We start from the raw sequence: 23,853 nt of genomic DNA on the forward strand, positions 1-23,853 counted from the left end.
ATTTAAAGTTTATCAATATCATATTCAAAAACAAATAAGTTAATACATCATACCAAACAATTATTTGTTTTGTTTTGGTGTGGTAGAACAAAAGATAACACATCAACGGCTGAATGAGAGTTACATTCGGATAAATTCTGTTGTAAACTGTCCGAGCATTTCGCAAGTATCACATAGAAATGGCTTGGCAATGGTACAAGTTTATTAGAGTCGACGTATCTGAAATAATATAAAATAAGTTTTTCAGAAAGGTCTGATGTTCGAGTTTGAGCTTCTATGTACAATAAAAGAAGTCTTAGATATATTAACTGGAGTAGAAACGACTGCTTAACCTGAATGTATCTAAAATACATTTCTTTATATGAATAAATATTACACTTTAAATAGTTGCATTTAAATAAACAAAATAGATAAATAAATAAGTTAATAATAGTAATAATAATAATAATAATAATAATGATAATAATAATAATTATAATTATAATAATGATAATTGCAAAACCTCATAATGTACTATAGCTCAAGCTCACCTTATTTGAGATAAGTGAATGATACTTACATAGTGTTTTTGGTTAAATTTGTATCCATAAGACCGTCAAAGTCGTGATCGTAGATTGGACCAACAGTTACGTGTATTGTGTGATATTCGATAGCGTATTCTTTCACTACACGCCAGGTGTATGCCCATATCCCTATTGCAAATACATATGAGCCGCGTCACGACAAAACCAACATAGTGCGTTTGCGACCACCATGGATCCAGACCAGCCTACGCATCCGCGCAGTCTGATCAGGATCCATGCTGTTCGCTATCAGTTTCTCTACTTGTAATAGGGTTGGTAAGCAAACAGCATGGATCCTGATCAGACTGCGCGTTTTGTCGTGACACGGCTCATATAAAGATAGAGTCCAGTAGCAATTAAATTGATATTGAGTACTGGTCATTCATATTCATATTACACATAAACTATTCTAGATAAAATGCTGCAAAACTTTTCTATGACATTTTGCAAACATATCTTCAAACAAATTTGTTTAAACATTTGATTAATGTTTATAAATTACAAATTCTAAATTAAAATAAAATTATTGATGGTAAAGTTTAGTCAAGGTTAAGTGAGAAAGTTTTTAATCATCCAATTTCCTTATATATTGAATGGAATAACAAAGGATCACATAAATCAATCAATACATTTTATTGATAATAATTGCCACTACAGAAATATTCATACCTGCTCTGAAGCCAGTATACATCGGTACTTTGTTTGATGATAGAAGTGCTTCAGCATTTTTGTCCTTGTCTAGAAAACCTGAAGAAAAGAAATGAACTATATTACATTGCGAAAAAGCTGCGATGATGAGCACGAGATCATTTTATATTATAAGTATATTTTATATGTTGACTTTGAATATTTTGTCTATTTATAACACTTTCTCAGGATCAAAGACGTTCAAAACAACAATAAGTGTTACAATTTCACATTAACTTAGTTAAAAAGTAACATTTACGATACCTGGATTAAAAAAACGCACAGAATCAACACTTGTGTTTGAATTCACGTATTGGGAACATTTAGGATCATCTGCTGTACTAATTCGGGTGTCAGCAATTAAACAATCATCAATAACATCGCTATAACTGCGTACCTATAATGACCAAGCATAAACTTATTATAAATATACAGTGTATGTGTAAAGATACAAATCACGCAACATAGCAAATAAAGAGAGAAATTATATATAGAATGGCAGGTAATCAAAATGCAATTACCCGAGTCTCAGGGATATTGAGTATCATAGTTTAATAACATATTCGTATAAGGCTATAGTTAAAACAGCGAAATGGGAAAAATTGATATAAAATTATTAACAACGAATTATTATATCAACTACATATGTACAAAAACACAATATCAAGAGAAATAGTTTGAAATAATAGCGATTAACGAGGAATTACAGGCTGAATCATAAACTAAACCTAATTATTGAAATAAATATGTACCAATTAACAAAAGAATTTATTGTTTTCAAGTTTCATATTTAAAAATCACACATTTCTCATATTTACATTACATATAAAATAATTGTTACATTAACAAATTTAATACTTTTACTAAAAAGTATTAACAGTTATGAAAGCCTCTGACTGCAATGTAACATTTTTAGGATCAACTTACTTGGTCTGATGTCAATGTGAACGAGCTTATGACCGGTGCTTTATGTAATTTACTGTAGAAAGAGGAATACTTTTGTCCGTGGAGGGCGCATATATTGTCACTGTTTACAACAGCAGGTTGTCCAAAAGGAAATACACCATGTCCTGGTAGATTAGGGTGATTTACATCATTCTGTAGGAGAAAATGAGACATCAAAAGAAATGTCCGCTTCTCTTCAAAAGTTTGACATATAATTCTTATAAAAATGTAATAAATATTAACGCTGAGTGGTTTACAGATGGTAAAATAGTTACCGTGTCGTTGCAGTGGCAAGAAACAGATTTCGACCTTGAGGAGGTGGTACACAAGCCAGGAGGTTGAAATACTGGTAAACTAGGTTCTAAAGGATTTTGAAGGAGATGGTCCAAAGTTCCTGCTGTCCCGTTGTTCGGTGCTGGCTTTATACTTAGCAATTCTGCAAATTTTAAATATGTATATTTCATTAAAACATTTTTCTTACTGATATTCATGCAATAAGATAACTTTTACAATTACTGATTACCTTTTTACAAAACATAGCTATTCTATTTTTTGAATAAGCAGATTATCAATTGGATATAAACATTTATAGGATTGTTTTGTAATTTCACATGTTTAAAACATTTTACTAGTAGAGTCGTAACATTTTAATTAAATATTGTGTCAAGAGAACTTACCTGCCATTAAATTATACAGCTCGATATTTTCAAAAGCTTCAACAGCTAGGTTTTGTTTAAAACCAGGTCCATGGGCTAAAAACAGAGCCTGAAATAATTGTCAAATGTCAATATACGTACACTGCAATCTGTGCAACAGAAAATACCTTAATTCTGATATAGGTAAACTGGTGATGAAATATAAAACAAGCTCCAAAACAAATTATTTCTTATGTAAAATAATAAGTTTTGCCGAATTATCAACTTCGGGAATCTATCTTAAAATAAATGAAAGGTAAACATGATATATTCTTTTAAAATCAATTACTAGTAACATAATAAAATTAGAAAAACAGGTATTTCATAAAAATGAATTACTTTAAAAGAAAAGATAAAATATATGTTACGTTTCACATACAGCTGTGTAGATTTGACTTATAATGAGTAACATTCTATTTATAATATTACTCACATGCATACTTTTGTAGATGTTATCGTAACCATGGTTTCCTTTTAGACAACCATTTCTTTTCGTTGGGCTATTATAAAATACATACATGTTTTTATATAGCAGTTGATTAAATCTATACTACGTGCATGAAATATGTAATCAAAGATCAACAAGAAAGTATGACATTTACTGAACACGCGAAATTCCATTTTCAACAATTAAAACATTACACAACAGAGGGTCATAACACAATATAATGTCAGCAACTAATGTGAGCTTTTAAATTGAAAACAATAATGCATGATGCTATATAACTAGAAATATCCTTAAGGTAAAACTATTAACCTCGTAAAAATTAGACCGGCTTTTATTAACTTATTAGTCACAAAGCGAGGTCATTTTTTACATCAATGATGAATTTACTGCATTGAAAAATTGAGTGAAGGCCATAAACAGGTAGCTAATGTTTAAAACAATACCATAAAGTGTGAGAATTTGGGAAGTATAAAAATGCAGAAAACGTTACCAAAAATTCTAAGCAAAAGAGACAAAATTTGGTTTTATCCATAGCTCAATTAATATTTAGTAATCATGCATGTGATGATCATTCTGAAATACCTTTAGTTTTTAAACTTATATCGTGTCCAGTGAATAGTGTCGAGGTGCAGAAAACTAAACCAAAATGGGGCACATATTTGTGAAAATGCACGACCGAGTTATGTTATTTTACCAATAGGTGTAAGATATGGCTAGTTAGAAAACAGATGTTGTTGTTACTTTTTAGATATGCCATATACCTATTTTATGTTAAAACTTCCTTTAGTTTGGACATAAATTTAAAACCTACATACTATACCAGCCAAGACTGTTCAATGTCAAGGACGACTTCGCCAATTCTATCATTATTGGCATAGTGATGTCGAGCAGGTAACGATGAACGTGAAAATATGTTCAGATGAGAGTTTTTACACTTCAGTGAATCAATAATATCTTTTGTTTGTGTAACTGAAGAAAAAAAAAACAAACAACACAAAAGCTTTTAATCTATAATAAGTCAATGTTTATAATATGACAAGGTTTAAACCCTATGGAAATATTACAGTCACTCCTTATTTTGAAAGCGAATTGATGGGAAAATATTACATTTATTGCATTTTACTAGTCATATAAGTATGTCATGAATATGATATCATTTATGTATGATAAAATACGTTAAGTTGGACTGTAGCTTGTTCTAATTTCATATACAGAAAACGAAGACATGTGTTCTGAATATGTCAAATTCTGATTACAATACATGCATAAATGTTAAATGCCACTCTGTACAAAAGATTTCAATTACACTTAATGTTAATTCATGATTTTATAGGCATGCATGCATACGCGGGAATAAAGCCATGCCCAGTTATAAAATTATAATACAGATGATATTTTCATTAAAGATTTATCTGTTCACCGTAAAACCAAAAACAATTGTTTTTGTCAAAGAAAACAATTAAATTACCATTCTCATTTTCATAGACATTTCTACTGACTTTTCTGAATCTTGGATTGATATGACCAGTTGTGCCGGAATATATCAACATATCATCGACACCATCCAAATATTTGCTTAAAACAACTTGTCGCTCACATGATGTTTCAGCCATTCCTTAAAAACAAAGAAGAATGTTTTTCCACCGCATTTTTTATATATTTTATCTCAGGCTAGGTTTTTAATCTCACACACACAGAAAACATACACAGTAATGTAAAATAAATGACACATATTACAGTGTACTTATATTTGCAGTCATCATTTCCGTAAAACACATATTGAATATTTGCTGATTTGACAAAATTTGAAGTTAGAATTGTTACAAATCTAAATTTATGAAATACTCAACGACTTTTTCGTATAGCCCTTGTAAATCTATAACAATTATTAAGATAGTATAAATATGCTCTCATAATGAAATGATTTTTTCTGGAACAATATTCTGTACCATGATCAGCAAGCACAATAAGGTTGACACAATGGTCTTTTTGACGCGCAAGAAGTCCATTCATCAGTCGACCAATGATACCGTCCACACGACTTAGCATGGAGTTTACCTAAAACACAATTGTAAAATGTAAAATGTTTTATCAGTCATTAGAAAAAACCCAACTTAGTATAGAAGGAACTTAGAAGTACCTAGTCTTTAGGCGTATAAGCTTAAAGTTTAATTATTTGCAATATTTTGTTGCACAAACAGTAAAACAGTATGAAAAACTTTGAAGACAAAAAAGTACACGTTATTCACCTCATGTCCAATACCTTACAATCAAATCCACAGTACCTGTTCGCTGTTAGGCCCTGAACCATGGCCAACATGATCAGGTTCGTCAAAATAAAGCGTAATGAAATCAGGTCTTTCTCCATCAGGCAAGTCAATCCAGTCCAACACTGTATCCACTCTATCTTCATACGGTATTTTCCTGCAACAAAACAGTTCAACATCTAATCATAGGTGCAAAAACGTTATCCTAAACTCCAAACAACTTAACGTCAAATCCCTGTCCTGTGCAAAAAAAGTCTTAAAGTTGAGCATGAGAAACGAAACAAGATCTAACAAATAGGAGATTAATTGCTATAGATTACAAAGAAGAGAACAAAAAGACTACAGGAGGAACAAAGAAGACTTGGATGGCTAGCATAGGAATGAATGTAATTGGTGTAGAGGTTTAACACGGGAGTAGATATGATGGCGAAAATGGTCTCTTACGGAGTACCTGCCAATTTCTGTTTCCCTGTTGAAATCAATCAGAGTGTGCTGATCATTTCGACTTGGCTGTAATGCCTGGTGTGACTTCATGTCTTTCACGCATATAAGACAAAATGATAAACAAGTTACTACACAAATGGATCTGCATCTAACGGAACCTTCTATATTTCATAGACATTCTCTCACTATTATGGTTCACATGTACAGACAAGAAAAGGAAGATGAAAGACGTGATGTACAAAAAGAAACTTCAAGTACATTAATAACAAAAATGAAAAATAAAGAAAATCATTTTTGACGAAATAATAATAAAGCGCCATCATAAAGTAACTGTTTCAGAACTATGTCTTATAAAGTTGTTTGTAAGAGGCATCGCACATAATATCTGATTATAAACGACACTATAAGGGTATACACGTAGTTATTATATTTATAAATAGTCAAATACCCGTCATATGGTTTCCAAATATCAGGTTGTACTCCTGAAAATAAGATAAAAAGTCTATTAAGTTTATTTATTGTTGAACTTTTGCATTTAAGTAACATGACAATTGAAAGTAATGAAGGTAATGACATAATATAAAATAAATTTGTATTTTATAAATGTAGCAATGCAATTTTCTGATAATATACTCATTTATCTTTTATGATTAGGGCAAAGAACAATACAATGTAGTACCAGAAATATTCATTTCACTTCCAACCCAAAAGTAAGAGGCTGTCCTTTTGCCTTGTTTCTTAGCGGTTACCCAAAGCTGTAAATGTACAACATACAAAATTACAATACCATAATTACAAATATACTCTTTAATTACCAATTATACGATACAATTACAAATGTATACAACTAATAAATACCAAGTGCTATAAATTTATAATTTATATTGCAATGTATAAGATCGATAATTAATGTCTATTTCAATTCAGTGATTAAACAAATTAACGTTGGGCATCTCAGCAAATACATGAATACACATTAATGAATTATTACCGGTTCACCGCCCCACCATGCCGAGTTGAATTTCTCTTCACTACTGATAGAAAAAGACTGGTTTAGATGTGGATCATACATACTATTTCCAACAATACCATGTGATTCCGGATACAGACCCTGATAAAACATACAGACATTCAATAAATTTTAAAATAGAGAAAATAAGATAACTCAAAACAATGTGATATATGCTTTACCAATTATTACGTTGAACATGTAAGAGGCAGGGGAAATTACTAGTTTATTAACGGATATTTGTGTAATCTTTTTCTTGTGACGTTTAATAATTTAACAAAATTGAAACTTCTTAAGTGTCTTATCTGTCGACGGTAGAAACAACAAGCTGTAACGGAAAGTGGTAGAAAAGTTTGCTTTACCGTTACAATAGTGTAATGATTAGGGAACGTCAATGTCGGATACACAGCTCTCATATATGGGGTGTGGACACCGCAATCTCGTAGTTTTTCGATAGTTGGTGTCAGATTTCTTAGTAAATACTCTGCTTGAAATCCATCCAAGGACACAAGGACCAGTGGGTTTTGTCTGCAATAGTTTATAATGTATCAACATCTTTACGTGATTGTTACGTTTTCAATGGAAAATGCTCTGATTTAAGATAATTATTTGCATTGACATCAACAATAGCATGTGGAAACATCAGTGAGACAATACTTTAATGAGTATAAACATTTGCTGGGGATGTCTGCAATCGGCAAAGCTTAATATAAACCATACCAAAGTGATGATGTCTGTAAGTTTCCGTTGATGTAAGATGCGCATGTTAGAAATCAACAATAAACTGCTTAAAAGGATTGTTCATTATTAAATTTATTTAACTTTTTTCCTTGTGAGTTAAGATTGTACTTGGTTAGCTCTTCAGACAGTTGTTGCCATCAATTTCTACAAATATGTCATAATTGTGAACTAACCACATATAATTGATATACCAATACATAATAATTTTCATTCAATATTTGTTATTTTTTTAATGTGTGAATGTCAAAAAATGTTACTTATACATACCTCCATGGACATTTAGGTGCGGAATCTGGGTTAACACATGATCTTGAAAGCCATTCAACTGATTGCGTTGTTGATTCTGAAGATGTCGTATGACGGGTAGATATTCCACCTGTATTTTGCGATGTAGTTTCAGATGGACGGGTGGACAACGTTATCCTTGTTGTCGATGTCACGGGGACCTGCGTTGACCGCGTTGATTCTCCTTCCTATACAGAATAGCATAAATAACAATATAAAATCCATCTTTCATAAATATGAATTAATCATCTGTGATGTAAATCTTCTACAATAAAGTATGTAATAGTCTGTAAAGTACATATTGAACATTAAAGTATGATGAAGTCAGTTATAAAAATGTTCCACTCATATTCTATATACCACATTGATTGTGTTCAAAAGTTCGGTCTAACATGACATGTAAAATAACTGATAGCGAGTAGTGAAGTTCTGAAAAAAAATCGGTGACTATATATGTTCATAAAAAATATAGGCCTACATATATATGGCAACTTCATTTTGCTATAAGCTACCGTTGTTATGTAAAATTGTTTAAATCTCTTGTTATTTACGCCTACGTAAAAAAGTTCATTTGAACAAGAAAGAAAAAATGTTAATATAAAAATGTAAACGAGAACCTTTAAGACTATGTAACAATTTTATTCAGTTGCACATCGTCAGAGATAAACATTTTATACCACATGGCGTGAACTGTATGATGTATAATACAATATCAAAGTAGGGTACTGATTGCTTCTAAATATTTGGTATGCATAACCCAATTTAATCTACACGAACGCACTTAAGGTCGAATGTAAAATGCAAGATACAAACATATCTAGCGCAACACATCTTAAACTCAACGTATTACTGACACTAAAAGGCTAAGATGTATTTAACTGTTTTCATTATATTTTCATTATCTTTTTCATTTGCATCAAAACTGTTAATTCGAAATATTATGTGAAATTAAAATACACAAATACTATTTCATTTTAACAGTACCTGTTTTTCATTTTCACTTTGGGAATTAGATGAGTCTGATGAGTCCTTTGTAGATAGCCAAACAACAATACCAACCACTAGAGCCAGTAAACACACGACCATCTATGGTAATAAATGTTGAGCTTGCACAAGTGTTCAATGAATAAAATATTTTAATGATGTGTAATGTGTAAAATGTACCATGTTTTTTTCAAATAACACATGTTAATAAGTTGTAAAACAATGCAAATAGCACTATCAACACTGCTTTAATAAAAACAATGTTGATACAAGATGTGTAAAGTAATACTCATTCAGTAAATTTAACAGTCATCAAACAAACATATAAATATACACAACGCGAAGTCCTGTCAAAGTAAATTTCACCAGAATTTCACGAGAACTCTTGCAAAATATGTCATATTTTACCACGGCTGCCAGTATGTATCTCGATCGCTTTTTCCGAGGTTTTCCGACGCCGTCTGTTATCAACTGAAAATGAGTAGAAAATATTTCATTATTGAAATTGGATGTTCGTATCTGAACCATACCTTTTGTTGAAAATCTTACAATTTTTTTCCCAAAAAGTTATACTTAACTTTATTTAGTGTGCACATGTATAATGGGTCATAGAATAAATTCCGATATTAGTGAAAATTGATACTTTTTCATTCACATGCTTTACTAAAAATACTATTGATTTGTATAAAACATGACTCATGTCTTTCGACTCTTGAGTGCACCACAGGTACCTGACGTCTAATATTTTATTTATATCTTCTTTTATCTATAATAATATATATGTATAGGGGTAGGGTAGGGATGTGTGTTACACATTAGGCACCTGTGGAGTGCACCATCTTGTCTGTTTGGCCATAGGGATTGGTACCTTAAATCTACGTTGTCAGAAACGTTTTATTCAGAATGTTGATCATAATCATAATTATTGTTATTACAATAGGAATGAAATGTGTTTGTCTACATTTCCCGTAGGGAAGATGAATTATTGTATTCATGGTACATTTGGTTGCAAGTGTCATAAATGGCTGTAACTTTTGATTAAAAAAAGAAAGATAAACTCAGAGCATATTGGTAAATTAATTGGATGAGTTAGATTTTTTTTATAGAAATCGTTTTAATCATCATTATTTTTTTACATGTATTTTCTCGGACTATGAAAGAACAAAACAAAACAAAAACAAACAAACAAACAAACAAACAAACAAACAAACAAAAAAACCCAAAACAGTTACCATGCTGACTGTATTTCCATCATAGTGACTACTATTTCCAGTTTCCATTTTAATTTAATTTTGTATCAGACCGTAAGATCAAATAAATGTCCCACTACTTAACTGAGCATTTGAATTTAATGCGGGCAACATGTCTTTCAATTCCACCATCGTGAGGACATTTTGACAACTGTAGAGCGCAGGTGGTTAATGCTAGGTTTAATAGTGTAATGCAGACAATTATCATAAATAAATATTGCAACAGTTGACTTATAATATGTTCATATAGTAATGAAGTGTTTACTATTTGAAAATCAAGTAACATGCGTAGATATATAAATATGGTGGGTTTTTAGTGACCTGAGATGCTTTTAACAGCCTGTAATCTTGCCGTTAATCCGTTATAATTGAATTTTATACCATAATACCTTATTTGTAGCAATTGTGATAATTGCGCGGAACATCACTACGCTATTAATTTTCTAACGCATTAGTTTAACTCATTTTTTAATTGTGTCATATCAATACAAATTCACCTTTCATGTGACATGATTTTATTGATAAAAATATTTGATAAAATGATAATATAAACATTATAACAGACTAATTAACTTGAATATAGCTTTCATACAATGTTTACTTTACGTTTAAATTTTGTATTTTAAATCTTTCTCTAGATATTGTTGTTCCTAAAAGTTTGCATTTTCTACCGAAATATCTTACCACACAGCATTTTTTTCTGGAAAACGTCTTTATTTTTTATGTAATTATATTTACCAAAAAAAAAGAAGAAGATATTTCCCAAACGGGGAAAGTCAAACTTCTGATGATTTTTCATTGACAAAATATATTCTTGTTTTCAACGTACAAACGTGCAATCTACCAAATACGAGCACTTGGTATGGTTGACGCGTGTATCTGATGTCGTTCATTTAACTTTTGACATCATATATCAATGTCTTCTAATAGCACGCATGATTTATTAAACCATGAGAAAAGAAATAAGTTAACAAACCCTCCCTCATACCCATAGCCGCTTTGTGACCTCGGTTAAGAAATTACTAGAAAGAGACAGACGGACAAAAGTGTATTGGGTATCAGACAGATTTTTTTTCTTACAGATTCTGCACACAGAGTATTGTCAGACGTTAGGTACCCATGCAATTTATCTAGGACGATATTAATTATATAATAGCCTGCATGCCGAACGACATGGAATCACGTTGACGTCGAAATGACATCGTGACTCTATACTGAAGTTTCAAATGTCTGTTATTTGTAAACCCGTATCATAAAATGATAACATTGAGTCTGAATTTCAAGAGTCACAGATATAAATTATGAACACTTAAGATTCATTTCAGATTTTTCATACTCGTATACGGATATCACTTTTATCAATCATCACTTGATAGATTAACCTTTAAATAGCTTAGGTTGGTTTTAAGAGGCAATAAAATACCAAAAATATCGCAGGCACATGGAGATATTTGATGAAATTTATGTTCTTGCTGTTATGAAGTCATAATTTGAGTGTTATCATACTATTCCATATCATAAAAAGTAAAAAAACTAATTCATTATGTAAATAGCAAAAGACTAATAATAATAGTTATTAATAAGTAAAACAAAGAATAACAATATTACGCATTAAGCGTAAATTATATTTTATTTCAAAAACGCATTTGTGTTCCAAACTCATTGCATTAGATAATGAAAGTCTTGACGGTTGCATTGTAAATTAGTGATACTTTGTTTGGTTCACGAAGGTTGAAATATTATTTTCTCAAATCTATTAGGGCACATAAAACTATAAACTTTTTTGAAATATTGGTGAATTTCTTGTTCTCGTGGCTACATTGTATGAACTCGGTCAAAAAGCATCATTAAAAACACAAAATGTCCAGCTGTAATGCCTTTGCTCGTATAACAATAAGAACCATACAATTTTCACAAGTTTTTAAATTCTGGTGTGAAAGTAGTTTATAATCCATTTTCCTAAGATTATCTTCATTCGTTAGTTCTGATTAAAAATGTTGACATATGATTTTTCTGAAAGAAAGCCAGTACAGCTTTTATAGATATCTTGTGGATTCTTTTTTGTTTAACGATTGCATCAAATCCGTTTGCAAATGATTCATTGACTAAAATCTTAAACATTTACATTTACCACTGAATTTTCAATATCAAATATCGCACAATAATGTCTTTGAAAATATAAAACATGCCTTAACATTTCAGAGTTCCCCAATCTTTTTACGATCCTGAATCTAAAATATATTTTGCATTAAGAACTAACAATGGGATGTCACCATCCGTAACTAATATCTACGAAGTTCTAAACGTTAAAAAAGGAAGTAGTACTGACGACGTGTTTTTAAGTTTGAGCTTATAGTAAATTCCAGGAGGCCCGAAGATGTCAAAAGGGATGAGAACAATCGTGACACATTTGTAAGTTTTAAACGAAATTAACACAGTACTATATGACCAGTTATTTTCCGTGTTTGAGAACTTTTCATAAAATTCAGAATCCTTTGTCGATTTAGTAAACATATCGGATTCTGTCTTCAATTCAGAAAATTTATCATCCGATAACATGGCTTCATCTTCCAAAACTGTAGCTGTTAACTTGGATACCGATATAAGTGTCCGGTCTACTCATCAAAACGATGTGATACTGACATTTCATAAGAAAATTGATAGCAGACTAGAAAATGTAGTGTAGAAACTTAACAAATTAGATAAATTATATCTGAAAGTGGATACATTTGAAAATGAATTTAAATCATTATGGTGTATGGTGCAAGATAATGCTAAAGATGCATGCAACAAAATCAGTAACGTGGAAGATCGTGTGGATCATATTGAATTGTCTAAGACTGAAACTGTGTCTAAGATTCAGCAACTCGAACATGAAAATGTCACAACCTCGTATTTGGTGGCATCAGTGGGTCGGCCAATGAGAAGCCTCAGAAACCGAAGCTTCATTGAGGGCGTTTATGATAAATTACCTTAAGTTAGCCCAGGATATTGTTGACGCTATAAGAATCGAACGTGTGCACAGGATGTGTACCCACAAGGAAGGTGAGAGGCATGTTGGTCGTAATATAATGTTCAAATTTACGTTCCTCAAGGACCGCCAACCCGCTCGAAACAAGCGCTCCGAGCTCAAAGGTACACGATTTAATGTTCACGAGTTTCGTCGGTTGGTTCCCCTGATGAAGAAGGTTAAGGAAGATGGCAAATTCGCTTTGATTTCATATGATACACTGTACAGAAATGGCAAGCTGGAAGATGCTTGGGCTTTACCAGAGAGTGGAGCAAAAGTTTTGGTGTAGTATATCAAATTTTATCAATGGTCTTACGGGTCGAAAATTAAAAGATATGGAGTTTGCTTATTAAATTTCTAAAATCAAAGATATTTTTTGTCTGAATCGTGGACTGATGAAAAATCAAATATTGAATTGATTGACTTTACTTGTATTTTTTTTTCAGAATCTTTAGACATAGAAGGACCAAAATAAATAGTGAGGGCATTGTTTTATATATTGGGAATACAATCAATTGTAAATAATCATTTTGAAGTTCAAATTAGATAAAGACTTTTTTAATTTTCAACGTGAAATATATATTGGTGTGGTTTATATTTGTGGTCCTGTCAATTTAATTGATGAAGACTTATTTAATATACTTGAACAGGATATTTTTCACTTTGAGCAACGTGATAGTATAATGATTGCTGGCGCGTAGGGAACAAACCTAATTTTGTTGTATCTGACCGACTTGTTAAAGATATTGAATTTGATGATTATATTCTCGAAACGGCATTATGCCAATCAAGACCCTTTGTGGAATGCAGGGGTGGTAAAATGCTTAATTTTTGCAAATGTACAAATATGCGCATAGTTTACGATTTATAAGGATCAGATTATAAGTGTGGGCTATTTACTTATTAATGCCGCAATGCAACTTTCATTTGTTGAGCTTTTTTGAAAAAGGTCAATTTAAGTTATTAAGTGATTATGCGCCCTTACTTTTTACATTAAATGCAAATATTATTTGTGATGTGGCTGATCCGTTGTTCCAGCATATTCATATTAAGTCAAACAAGGGGTAAAACAGAGCGCATGAAATGCTGCAATACATGGTGAACTTGGGCGTTCTTCATTATATGTTAACATTTATGTTCATAACATTAAGTATCGATTTTAGCTAATGAATACAGATAATATTATTTTGAAAAGTATTTATCAAAAAAAAAAGTAAAGTAAAAAACATTTATACCGATTTTTAAATAAAAAATTGTAGATTGTTTTAAACAAAAATGATTTGCTGATACTGCAAGTAATAACTTTTTGAATACTTTATATGCATATGTTAAAACTAGCTTCGGTATAAAAAATTGCCTTAATTTGTTATCATGTTATTCTTTAAGAATATGTCTCACGAAATTGCGTATATCTGCCCATAAGTTAAAGTTTGAATCTGCCAGGTATGGCCGGAATAGTTGGAAAGACAGGAACGTATCTGCCAAGTATGTGATATGAACGAATTTTAGTTTGTACTTAAATGTAAAGTGTATACAAAGTATTATATTAAACGTTATTATTATGTTCATACAAGTTTGTATAAATTTCTAGAATTGTTACAGTCCAACAATAAATGTAAATATACAAACTCAGCAAATAAAATTAGAAATGAGGTAATGTAAAGAATTTAAGAAATGTTTGAAATGTAAAAGCGCTTAGACAGTATTATATGAAATCGTAAATGCTTTTAGAATCTAACCATTTTTCCTTTAAGTGAGTATTATCTTGACATGTTGAATTGCTCTTTCTTATGTTATATTTAAAATATATGTATGCACCATATACTTTTGCAATAACGTGCTGATTCTTAAAACACTAAATTATTTCAATTATGGTAATTTGTTCATTCTCTGTGAAATATTGAAAACATGTTAGCTTATCACGTGACATTGTATGTTTTTATTTGATTTTTATTTTAATTAGATACATGTATTGTATACGTTGATAAAAATTCTGATCTGTTCTTATTTCTAGGGTGTGTTAAGTATTCAACATAAATAATGACGTCATTCTATAAATAGTCAACCAATGATATCTAATTAATCATTACCACGCGATTGTTATATAAAGCCTAGCTCTGTCATTCTTTGAGTTGACGAATAGTTTTTGTACCAAATAACATAAGCTGATTTTTATATTATGTTAAAACACGTTTACAATAAGATTAAGTCCTTCAAGAAAATGCTCAAACAATTCAATGATTTCCAGGTAACACAATTTAAAGATAGTGATATACAGCTTTGTGACTTATCGTAAAAGAAGTAAAAGTACTAGTTAAGTCATCTTTAAATAATGCAGCAGCATTTTTAACCGCACTTCTTATGCAGTATCCATATTAATTAAATTAAATACTAAAATTAAATAAGTGATAGGAAATATTGTTCCGAACCTATTGGTAAAGTTTCATTAATATCTGGATATGGGTAGGAAACCACATAACGCAAAGCTCGCATTTAGATATGAACTTTTCGAGAGAAAATTTTTGGTAGGTTGGTTAATAATGTTGTCATTTGCATAAAACCGGTAAATAACAAAGAGTACTTTGATACCTGCGTTAGGATTTCGTTTCAGTTTTTAGAGAAAAGTGGGGAGAAAAAAATAGGACATACACAAAAAAGGCTGCACTGAATGTCGTTACCATATCAACATGAATTATTAATTTACCCTGCTGGTATAAGGGCTCTCATAACATTGGATTTATAGTGAGGTGATCTCTGTCAAATATCCCCGGCGTATTTAGTGATATAGTGCCACTTAAATGTCACATCTGAATTCATGAGCATTTTCAAGACAAAAAGATAATAAACGCTCCCACCTGGTACAATGGTACTAGTGATCAATCTAAGAAACACTTAAATACCAGCTTGTTAATCAAATAACGTGCTTAGAGAAATCTGCATAGAAACTCTTACGTTATAGATTTATTTCAGTTACACCGATAAAATTGTGCAAAAACCCTAAAGTTATTTGTATAAGTTTGTACAAATAAAATAAAAACGCCGCATTTAATTTAACGGGATATCTACAAATTCTTTGGTAACATACCGTTTGATATCAAAATGTAACTATTACCAATTAAACACCATCAAATCGACATAAATATGTACATTTAAACTGAAAATTTATCACACATTCAAATGTTTATTTAAAGGTTCATTATGCCCAAGAAATGCTTTTATTTTTATTTCTCAGAATATTTTATTTTTGGTGTCCTGTTATAGTATCAAAACAGTAATTCACTGGCCAATTACCTGAATCATCTTTTGCTTCTGTTGTCTACAGTTATAGTGATTTAGTATTTTGTATAGATGTAAAAAACTACATTGTTAACATTTTTCTACTTTTAGGCAAATTAGTTCACATTCATGCAGCGTTTCTATAGGTGATAAGTATCAAACATGTTTTAAACCGTTATTTTAACGTTACAACACTCATGTTTGCCCTGTCAATGGAAGGAAAAAATATTCGTTTGTCCAGGAATACAGTAGTGTGCTTTTAAAAGTACATGGTGGTTCCATTTATAAGTATTCACAAATAACCTTAAAAAACTATTCTAAATGTGACACTATTACATGAATGATGCAATGAGATTAACAAAAATAGCAACAGAACAATAAACAAACGGAAAAATACACACACGCGCGCGCACGCACGCACGCACGCGCACCCTATCCCCAAACAAACACAAAAATAGGATTTAACAATGCAAACAAATGAGGTTTACTCACGTTATACTGAGATCCATCATATACCGGATTGCTGTGTGCTGAATTCTGGAATTTAAAAATAGGCACCGATAACTATTAACGTTTTATCAATATATTAACTCTCATATAAATATCATGCAAATATAAGTTAGTAAATAATAAGAGGATATTTTTCGTTTTCACAAAAAACGAAAAAATAACCTTTTTATTTAATTAATTTCATTATCAGAGAAAAATGATGACAGACTCAACTGCATGCTACGCAACTGCAATTGTACAGCGCGCTGTAATATATTATTGCGTCTTGTTTTGCACGCGATATTTGACGCTACATTGTGACGTCACGTAAACAACTCTTTAAACGTCTGTACAGCGTTAATAACTGAATTAAAGATATTGCTGTTCGGATTTATTTTCTTAGTTAGACCATATCCTATCATTCTAGATAGTTTTCAAAACAAAATTCAGCAAAAAGTTGTTTTGTATCAAATAAAATGGCGAAAGAAGTCCTTTAAAATAAATATGAGTTTTGACTCCGCCCACTTTCATATTTATATTTCATATTTATTTTTAAAAAATATGAAATATATTTGACTGATATAGCACCATATTTCATGGGTAAAATTAAATAATAAGAGGATAATTTTTCGTTTGCGTGAAATATGGAATATATTTTCACGAAACATGATAAAATGCCACATATTTTCACGAGCCGGTACGGCGAGTGAAAATATGTGACATATTATCATGTTGAGTGAAAATATACACCATATTTAACGAAAAACGAAAAAATAACCTTTTTATTTAATTTCATCATCAAAGAAAATGGTAACGAAACCCCTTGCTTGCTACCAACTGCAATTGTACAGCGCGCAGTAATTTATGCGTAAGCACGCGCTGTTTGGCGCTACATTGTGACGTCATGTAAACAACTCTTTAAACGTCTGTACAGCGTTAACTACTGAATTAAAGATATTGGCGTTCGGATTAATTTTCTTAGTTAGACCATTTTCTATCATTCTAGATAGTTTTACAAACAAAATTCAAGAAAAAGTTGTTTTGTATCAGTTTTTTCAAACAAAACAGCAAAAGAAGTTCCGTAAAATAAATATGAGTTTTGACTCCGCCCACTTTCATATTTATATTTCATATTTATTTTTAAAAAATATGAAATATATTTGACTGATATAGCACCATATTTCATGGGTAAAATTAAATAAATATCTATAAAAGAGAGAAGTTATATTCCAATAAATACATTGTATTGTGTAACATTTATAACAATTTTAGAATTTTGCATTACTAAACTTTGTTTGAGAGAAATCTCGTTAAATAAAGTCTTTATTATTATTATTATTATCATTATTTTCATTATTATCATTATTATTATCATTCAGATAAAAGAATAAGTTGATGACGAAATGGTTCATTTATAAACGTTATTTCAGAGTTACATATTTGTCTCGAATGACATGTGACTATATGTAAAAATTATAAAAACCGATGTATTAATTTAAATGAATTCATAAACTGCGTTTTTCAAGACGTCTTATTTATCTTATTATTATAAGTGGTGGTGGTGGTGGTATGAAAATTTGTAGTTTTCATCAGTCGTCGTTTAAGTAGACAATTATATTATCATGCAGGTGTAGTCACAGTCAGGTGTAAATATATCTTGGATTTGTGGTGAAGTTGATGTTACAAGTAGATATGAAGTTGTAAATATTGAAAGATGTAAATATAAATATAACCAATACTCTCTTTACTTCACCGTGAATAAAATAACGCAAAATCAGCACTTATACAAAGTAAATATTATAAAACTGGCGATTTACTGACTGTAAAACTAGAGAATACAACTAAATTTTATAACTAAATGTCAGATGACACTTGTAGACTTTGGTTACACTAAATGTGAAAATTGAATGAAACTAAAAAAATGCTGTTTGTTGTTTTTTTTTCCTATTAAATTTCTTTACTGGATGTCATGTTACGTTCAATACAAAGATTTTAAAACAATACTTATAGTCACAAATCACAAATCACACCCCATCTAGCCTCGTTTTCAATTTTTGAGAGTCCAAAATCCATATTAAATCCTTATTGTAAATGAATTAACAACGTTCTGTCAAAATGTCAAAAATTGGTGGTGTTAAATAAAGAGGTCATTAAACATGATTCTATATATACTCTATCTATACTGATTCTATTGGACTTGTACACAGCTGCAAACCCTATATCAGACTCGACCAGTGCCTCGTCCAATATAGTGTTAACAGCTGTGTACGAATCGACTAGTGCCTCGTCCAATATAGCCTTAACAGCTGTGTACGAATCGACTAGTGCCTCGTCCAATATAGCCTGAACAGCTGTGTTCTAATCGACTAGTGCCTCGTCCAATATAGTGTTAACAACTGTATACAAATCGACTAGTGCCTCGTCCAATATAGTGTTAACAACTGTATACAAATCGACTAGTGCCTCGTCCAATATAGCCTTAACAGCTGTGTACGAATCGACTAGTGCTTCGTCCAATATCGTGTTAACAACTGTGTACGAGTCCAATAAAATTCACTACTGTACTAAACAATGTATGACAACCTCATATGATAAGGCATTTAACGTAATAAGTGACATACTCATATATATATACTTGAAAACACATTATGATGTATTGTAAAGTTAATCATCATCAAAAATGACCTTTATGACTTTGTTTTCTCTCTCTAAACAACTCCGTTATTTATTCTTCCATATTTTTGTCCTACAAGGTCAAAAAATGATAATGAACTATTTATAGGTACTTAGTCTTGAGATTTATTTCACCACAAGTGTTCTTATACTGTTAAACAATTGACAAAATGGTGCTTCTATATATTTCATGGCTGCTATAAAAGTTTGTGAAAATCGCTAACCTATCTCATTATAAACTATTGCTCTCTTCACTCAATTTTGTAACGCACGAAAACATTTCGGTCAGCGTTCATGAGTAGAAAAATTCATGTATAATAATGTTATGTTATATTTGATGTATTGCCAGACTTTATCATTGTTTGGTTGGTTATTATTTGTTGGCGATTTTTTTGGAGGAGAGGGGGGGGGGGGGGGCTGTGAAATAAAACAGGCGTGTATGTATCAACAGCAGTGTTCGTTATATGTTTGGTAGGTGTTTTAATATAAAATGTCAATGAATCTTATTTTGAGAAAGAAATGACTTATATAATTAAAATGAAATTGATGGTACAGTAATTGATGTAAAGTATTATTTGAAAGCATCACAAGATGTTATGCATGACATTGATGTATACACCTGAATGAATTCCCTTTTAACTACTATGTATTTTCACTTAGAAAATGTATAACTGAAATAGTTGTGAATATTATTCTGGGTTATCCATCGTGTTGGTGTTATTTTTTTATTTCAATCAGTTACCGTATTCATTTTCAGAAATAGGAAAATATAACATGTCTTGAAATTTATTTCATAATAATAGTCACATTGTATATAAAATTTCATTATATATAAAAATATAATATTATAAGTTATTTACCTTTGTAAGGTCAAAGCTTTTTGTCATTGTAACTATCCTATATTAATTATATCCTGTATGGTTACATATATGTATATAAGTTGTACCGATTAATTAATAACATTTAAATTTAACATGGTTACAAGCGGCGTTGACAATCACCACGTGAGTAATGTACGTAAAGGTTGTAAACAGGACTTATTTGAACTAAAGAAACTTAATGCAGACGACAGGGTCGATGTACAAATACATATTATGTGGCTGCTGCGCGAGCATATCGTTACCAATGTATCATTTTTCACCCTATTTGTATATAATTGGACTTATTAAATGTTTTCACCTTATAATTTTGTAACTCAACAAATACACTAATTCTGATTATGCACGAGATAAAAAAAAGTAATACATGTCAATAAATCAATTTGTTCTTACTTAGGTTCAAGATAGACAAAGATAAAAATACATACAAACACAAAACTCATGGAATTGCCTTAAAGAAAATTTGAAACATTATTAGTTAATAATAGTGGGACATTTGAAACACATTAATACATAAACTGTGGAACATTTATTTATGGAAGAGTTGGGTATGTTTAAACAAAAAGTAGTAAAATAAAATGTAAACTAGAAATGTGTCCTTAGCACCCAGCTTCATTTGCCTACCACGATGACAAATTTAAATACTTATTCATTTTTCATAAAGGTAAAGTGTTAAACTGGTCAGGAAAATCTGTATGGTATGAACATATATTGAATTTATCATAACACAACTTTTATTCTATTGCTTGCAAACAAATAATTTGACAATAACAAAGCACCAATAATTGCCTTGTATTAATGGTATTAATGTATTATGCCTCAGAAATGCTTTTCTAAAATCGTTTAAAATTTTGGTGTCCTGTTATTGTTTCCAAAATGTTACTCATTGGCCAATAACCAGAACCATCTTTTGCTTCTATTGCCTTTTGAAAATTAGTCCAGTTATAGAGATTAAACATGTACGTCTAAATACTTTTTTTACATTTTACTACTTCAATAACAAATAATTTCTCATTCCCCGCTACTTTCTATAAGTGATAAGCATCTAACATGCTCTAAAATTATTAATCAAAACAATATAAAAGTCAAATTTGCACTTTCTAAAAGAAGGAACATTATTCGTTTCTGAGGCATAGTGTTTCTTGAATGTACGACTATGATCTAAAACTTAATCTAAAAGCAAAAGGGATTAGCGTCTAGCTACGGGCACGGTCCCTGCTAAGTTTTAAAAACAAAACCATACTCTTAGACTTGTGATATTGACCTTTGATATAATGACCTCAGATCAATAGAGTTTATGCCCTACCAAACTGCTTGCACTTCATAATTCATTCATCTGAAAAAAGATGTTACATTGCGTGTCACTGTGATCTTGACTTTAAACCTAATATTTCAATATTAAAAAGGGCCAACTTCTAGCCATGGGTAATGTCCCTACGAAAACATAAACAGCGATCTTTTCAGGAAATAGGATAACAGGAATACGTGCGTACAGACGTATGTGCGGACTAACCACCTTATCAGGGTACGCTTTCCATTTTTAAGTGAGGGCGTAAATATAAAACAGCAAAAAGGTACAAATAGCTGACAATAGGGAACCAGCAGCTGGAAATTCTATAAATGGAAATGTTACATATCTATCAAGTCTTTTTGACATCCTCAGCTTTTCAATAACAACTACATAATAAGAAAAATGAAGTTTCGAATCTACATCAGTACATGCAATGTTTATTATACGAAAGAAGAATTAGCTTCATATGAATTGGCAATACCCCCCCCCCCCTCTATATCACATAGAAGCAGTACTTCGACCCAGAACAAAACATACCCCGAATCTAGCTTGCTTTGGATGTTGAAATATTTTGACTATCACAAAGATTTTGAATCAACCCGAGTCTCTTCATGGGTCAAAATGATTTTTTCATGGATGCATGCATCTCAGTGGTCGGCTGTTTTGTTATATTTTTATACATAAGTATCATAATTTAATTTATTTTTGAAAGTAATATATTATTGATTAGAATGATAATTATCAAAATATTATTAATTGTATCTTAACCCATATTGACATGTCCAAAATATGGTTCATCCATAATCCAATATATTTCCACTATTAAATCTAATAGTTTGTTTTTATTTTGATTTGGTTGTACGTCACATCGACACAATAAAGGTCATATGGCGACGTTCCAGCTTTACTGGTGAAGGAATACCCCAGGTGCCCTTCCTTGCATTATTTCAGGTACGAATGGGCACCTGAGTAGAACCACCGACGTTTCGTAAGCTAGCTGGATAGCTTCGTCACATGAAAGAATCCAAAGTTCCTGTCGAGATTCGAACCCACAGCGGCGAGGGGCAAGTGGTTTGAAGTCAACGACCTTTAAACTTATTAGAAAATATCAAAGACAGCACCACGTACAAAATATACACTGATTCTAAAAATTTTATAAGTACTAAAAGTTAATTCATTTCATTTCATAGATCCCTACTGTGACCTTTCATTTGAATAACAATAGATTTAACCACAAACTTTGATATGTGCACTTTTGTTAACAAATATGTTGTGGTGAAATTCTTATTGTATACACTAATCTGATAATTAGAAATGGACAAGTCAGGGATCTATGGATTAGAAATTGAAAGAACTTAAAAAATCTAAGAAACTTAAGAAGAAAGTTTGTTTCCTGAAGTCCTATAGAATAATAAAAAAAAAATCACGTATAAACCATTTCAGAAGGATCTATTACTTTACTTATTTCAGAATGGCCAATGAGATTCCTAGATTACAGTTTGTAATTTTAAGATGACTAATAAAAACTCTACTTATATTCAGTTTTCCCTGTAAATTTTAAAGGAAGTCAAACTGCCAAGCATTCGGCCGAAAAACTACTATAACTACTATGAAGTAGCATGTTATAATATAACAACTTCATAATAAATACAAACATGTTGTCTGCCACATTATGTGTCATCCGAATCTGTGAGGAACATCAGGATAAACAAAGCGTCCATTTTAAAACAGGATATTCTGGGCAGTGCACAGTGTTCCCGGATATAGGTTGAAGCAACTCTAACATTTATTATCACATATTAATCCAGGGGATTTTGTTATCAATGTCGACAGTGTTTATCTTAAATTTTCATCATTTATAGCGTTACTGGCTGTAAGAAGTGTTTTCGCGGCAGTAAATTTTGCCATGAAAAATGTG

The 23,853-nt window shown here is 31.0% G+C and overlaps 1 protein-coding gene across 2 annotated transcripts in view; it reads right to left on the minus strand.

Annotated features, from left to right (window-relative positions):
• LOC132738125 (uncharacterized) overlaps positions 1-20,795 on the minus strand; it is a 47,399-nt gene extending 26,604 nt beyond the window's left edge. Inside the window, exons 1-21 of one of the 2 annotated variants that reach the window (XM_060725556.1) lie at positions 20,627-20,795; positions 17,097-17,141; positions 9,477-9,539; positions 9,069-9,170; positions 8,067-8,272; positions 7,421-7,586; positions 7,041-7,160; positions 6,729-6,804; positions 6,498-6,531; positions 5,624-5,762; positions 5,288-5,396; positions 4,807-4,953; positions 4,154-4,307; positions 3,324-3,390; positions 2,873-2,960; positions 2,471-2,631; positions 2,178-2,348; positions 1,515-1,647; positions 1,233-1,310; positions 560-692; positions 54-219 (exon numbers count right to left, since the gene is read on the minus strand). In XM_060725556.1, the coding sequence (XP_060581539.1) occupies positions 54-219; positions 560-692; positions 1,233-1,310; positions 1,515-1,647; positions 2,178-2,348; positions 2,471-2,631; positions 2,873-2,960; positions 3,324-3,390; positions 4,154-4,307; positions 4,807-4,953; positions 5,288-5,396; positions 5,624-5,762; positions 6,498-6,531; positions 6,729-6,804; positions 7,041-7,160; positions 7,421-7,586; positions 8,067-8,272; positions 9,069-9,170; positions 9,477-9,539; positions 17,097-17,141; positions 20,627-20,653 (2,385 nt within the window). In that variant the 5' untranslated portion in view covers positions 20,654-20,795. Of the gene's footprint in view, positions 1-53; positions 220-559; positions 693-1,232; positions 1,311-1,514; positions 1,648-2,177; positions 2,349-2,470; positions 2,632-2,872; positions 2,961-3,323; positions 3,391-4,153; positions 4,308-4,806; positions 4,954-5,287; positions 5,397-5,623; positions 5,763-6,497; positions 6,532-6,728; positions 6,805-7,040; positions 7,161-7,420; positions 7,587-8,066; positions 8,273-9,068; positions 9,171-9,476; positions 9,540-10,300; positions 10,420-17,096; positions 17,142-20,626 lie in introns of those variants that run through there. The other variant, XM_060725557.1, reaches the window with a different exon arrangement.
• Positions 20,796-23,853: the final 3,058 nt, after the last annotated feature.

The sequence above is a fragment of the Ruditapes philippinarum genome, unplaced genomic scaffold (assembly GCF_026571515.1).
Source record: "Ruditapes philippinarum isolate M1 unplaced genomic scaffold, ASM2657151v2 ctg94_1_1_1_1, whole genome shotgun sequence".
NCBI lineage: Eukaryota > Metazoa > Mollusca > Bivalvia > Venerida > Veneridae > Ruditapes > Ruditapes philippinarum.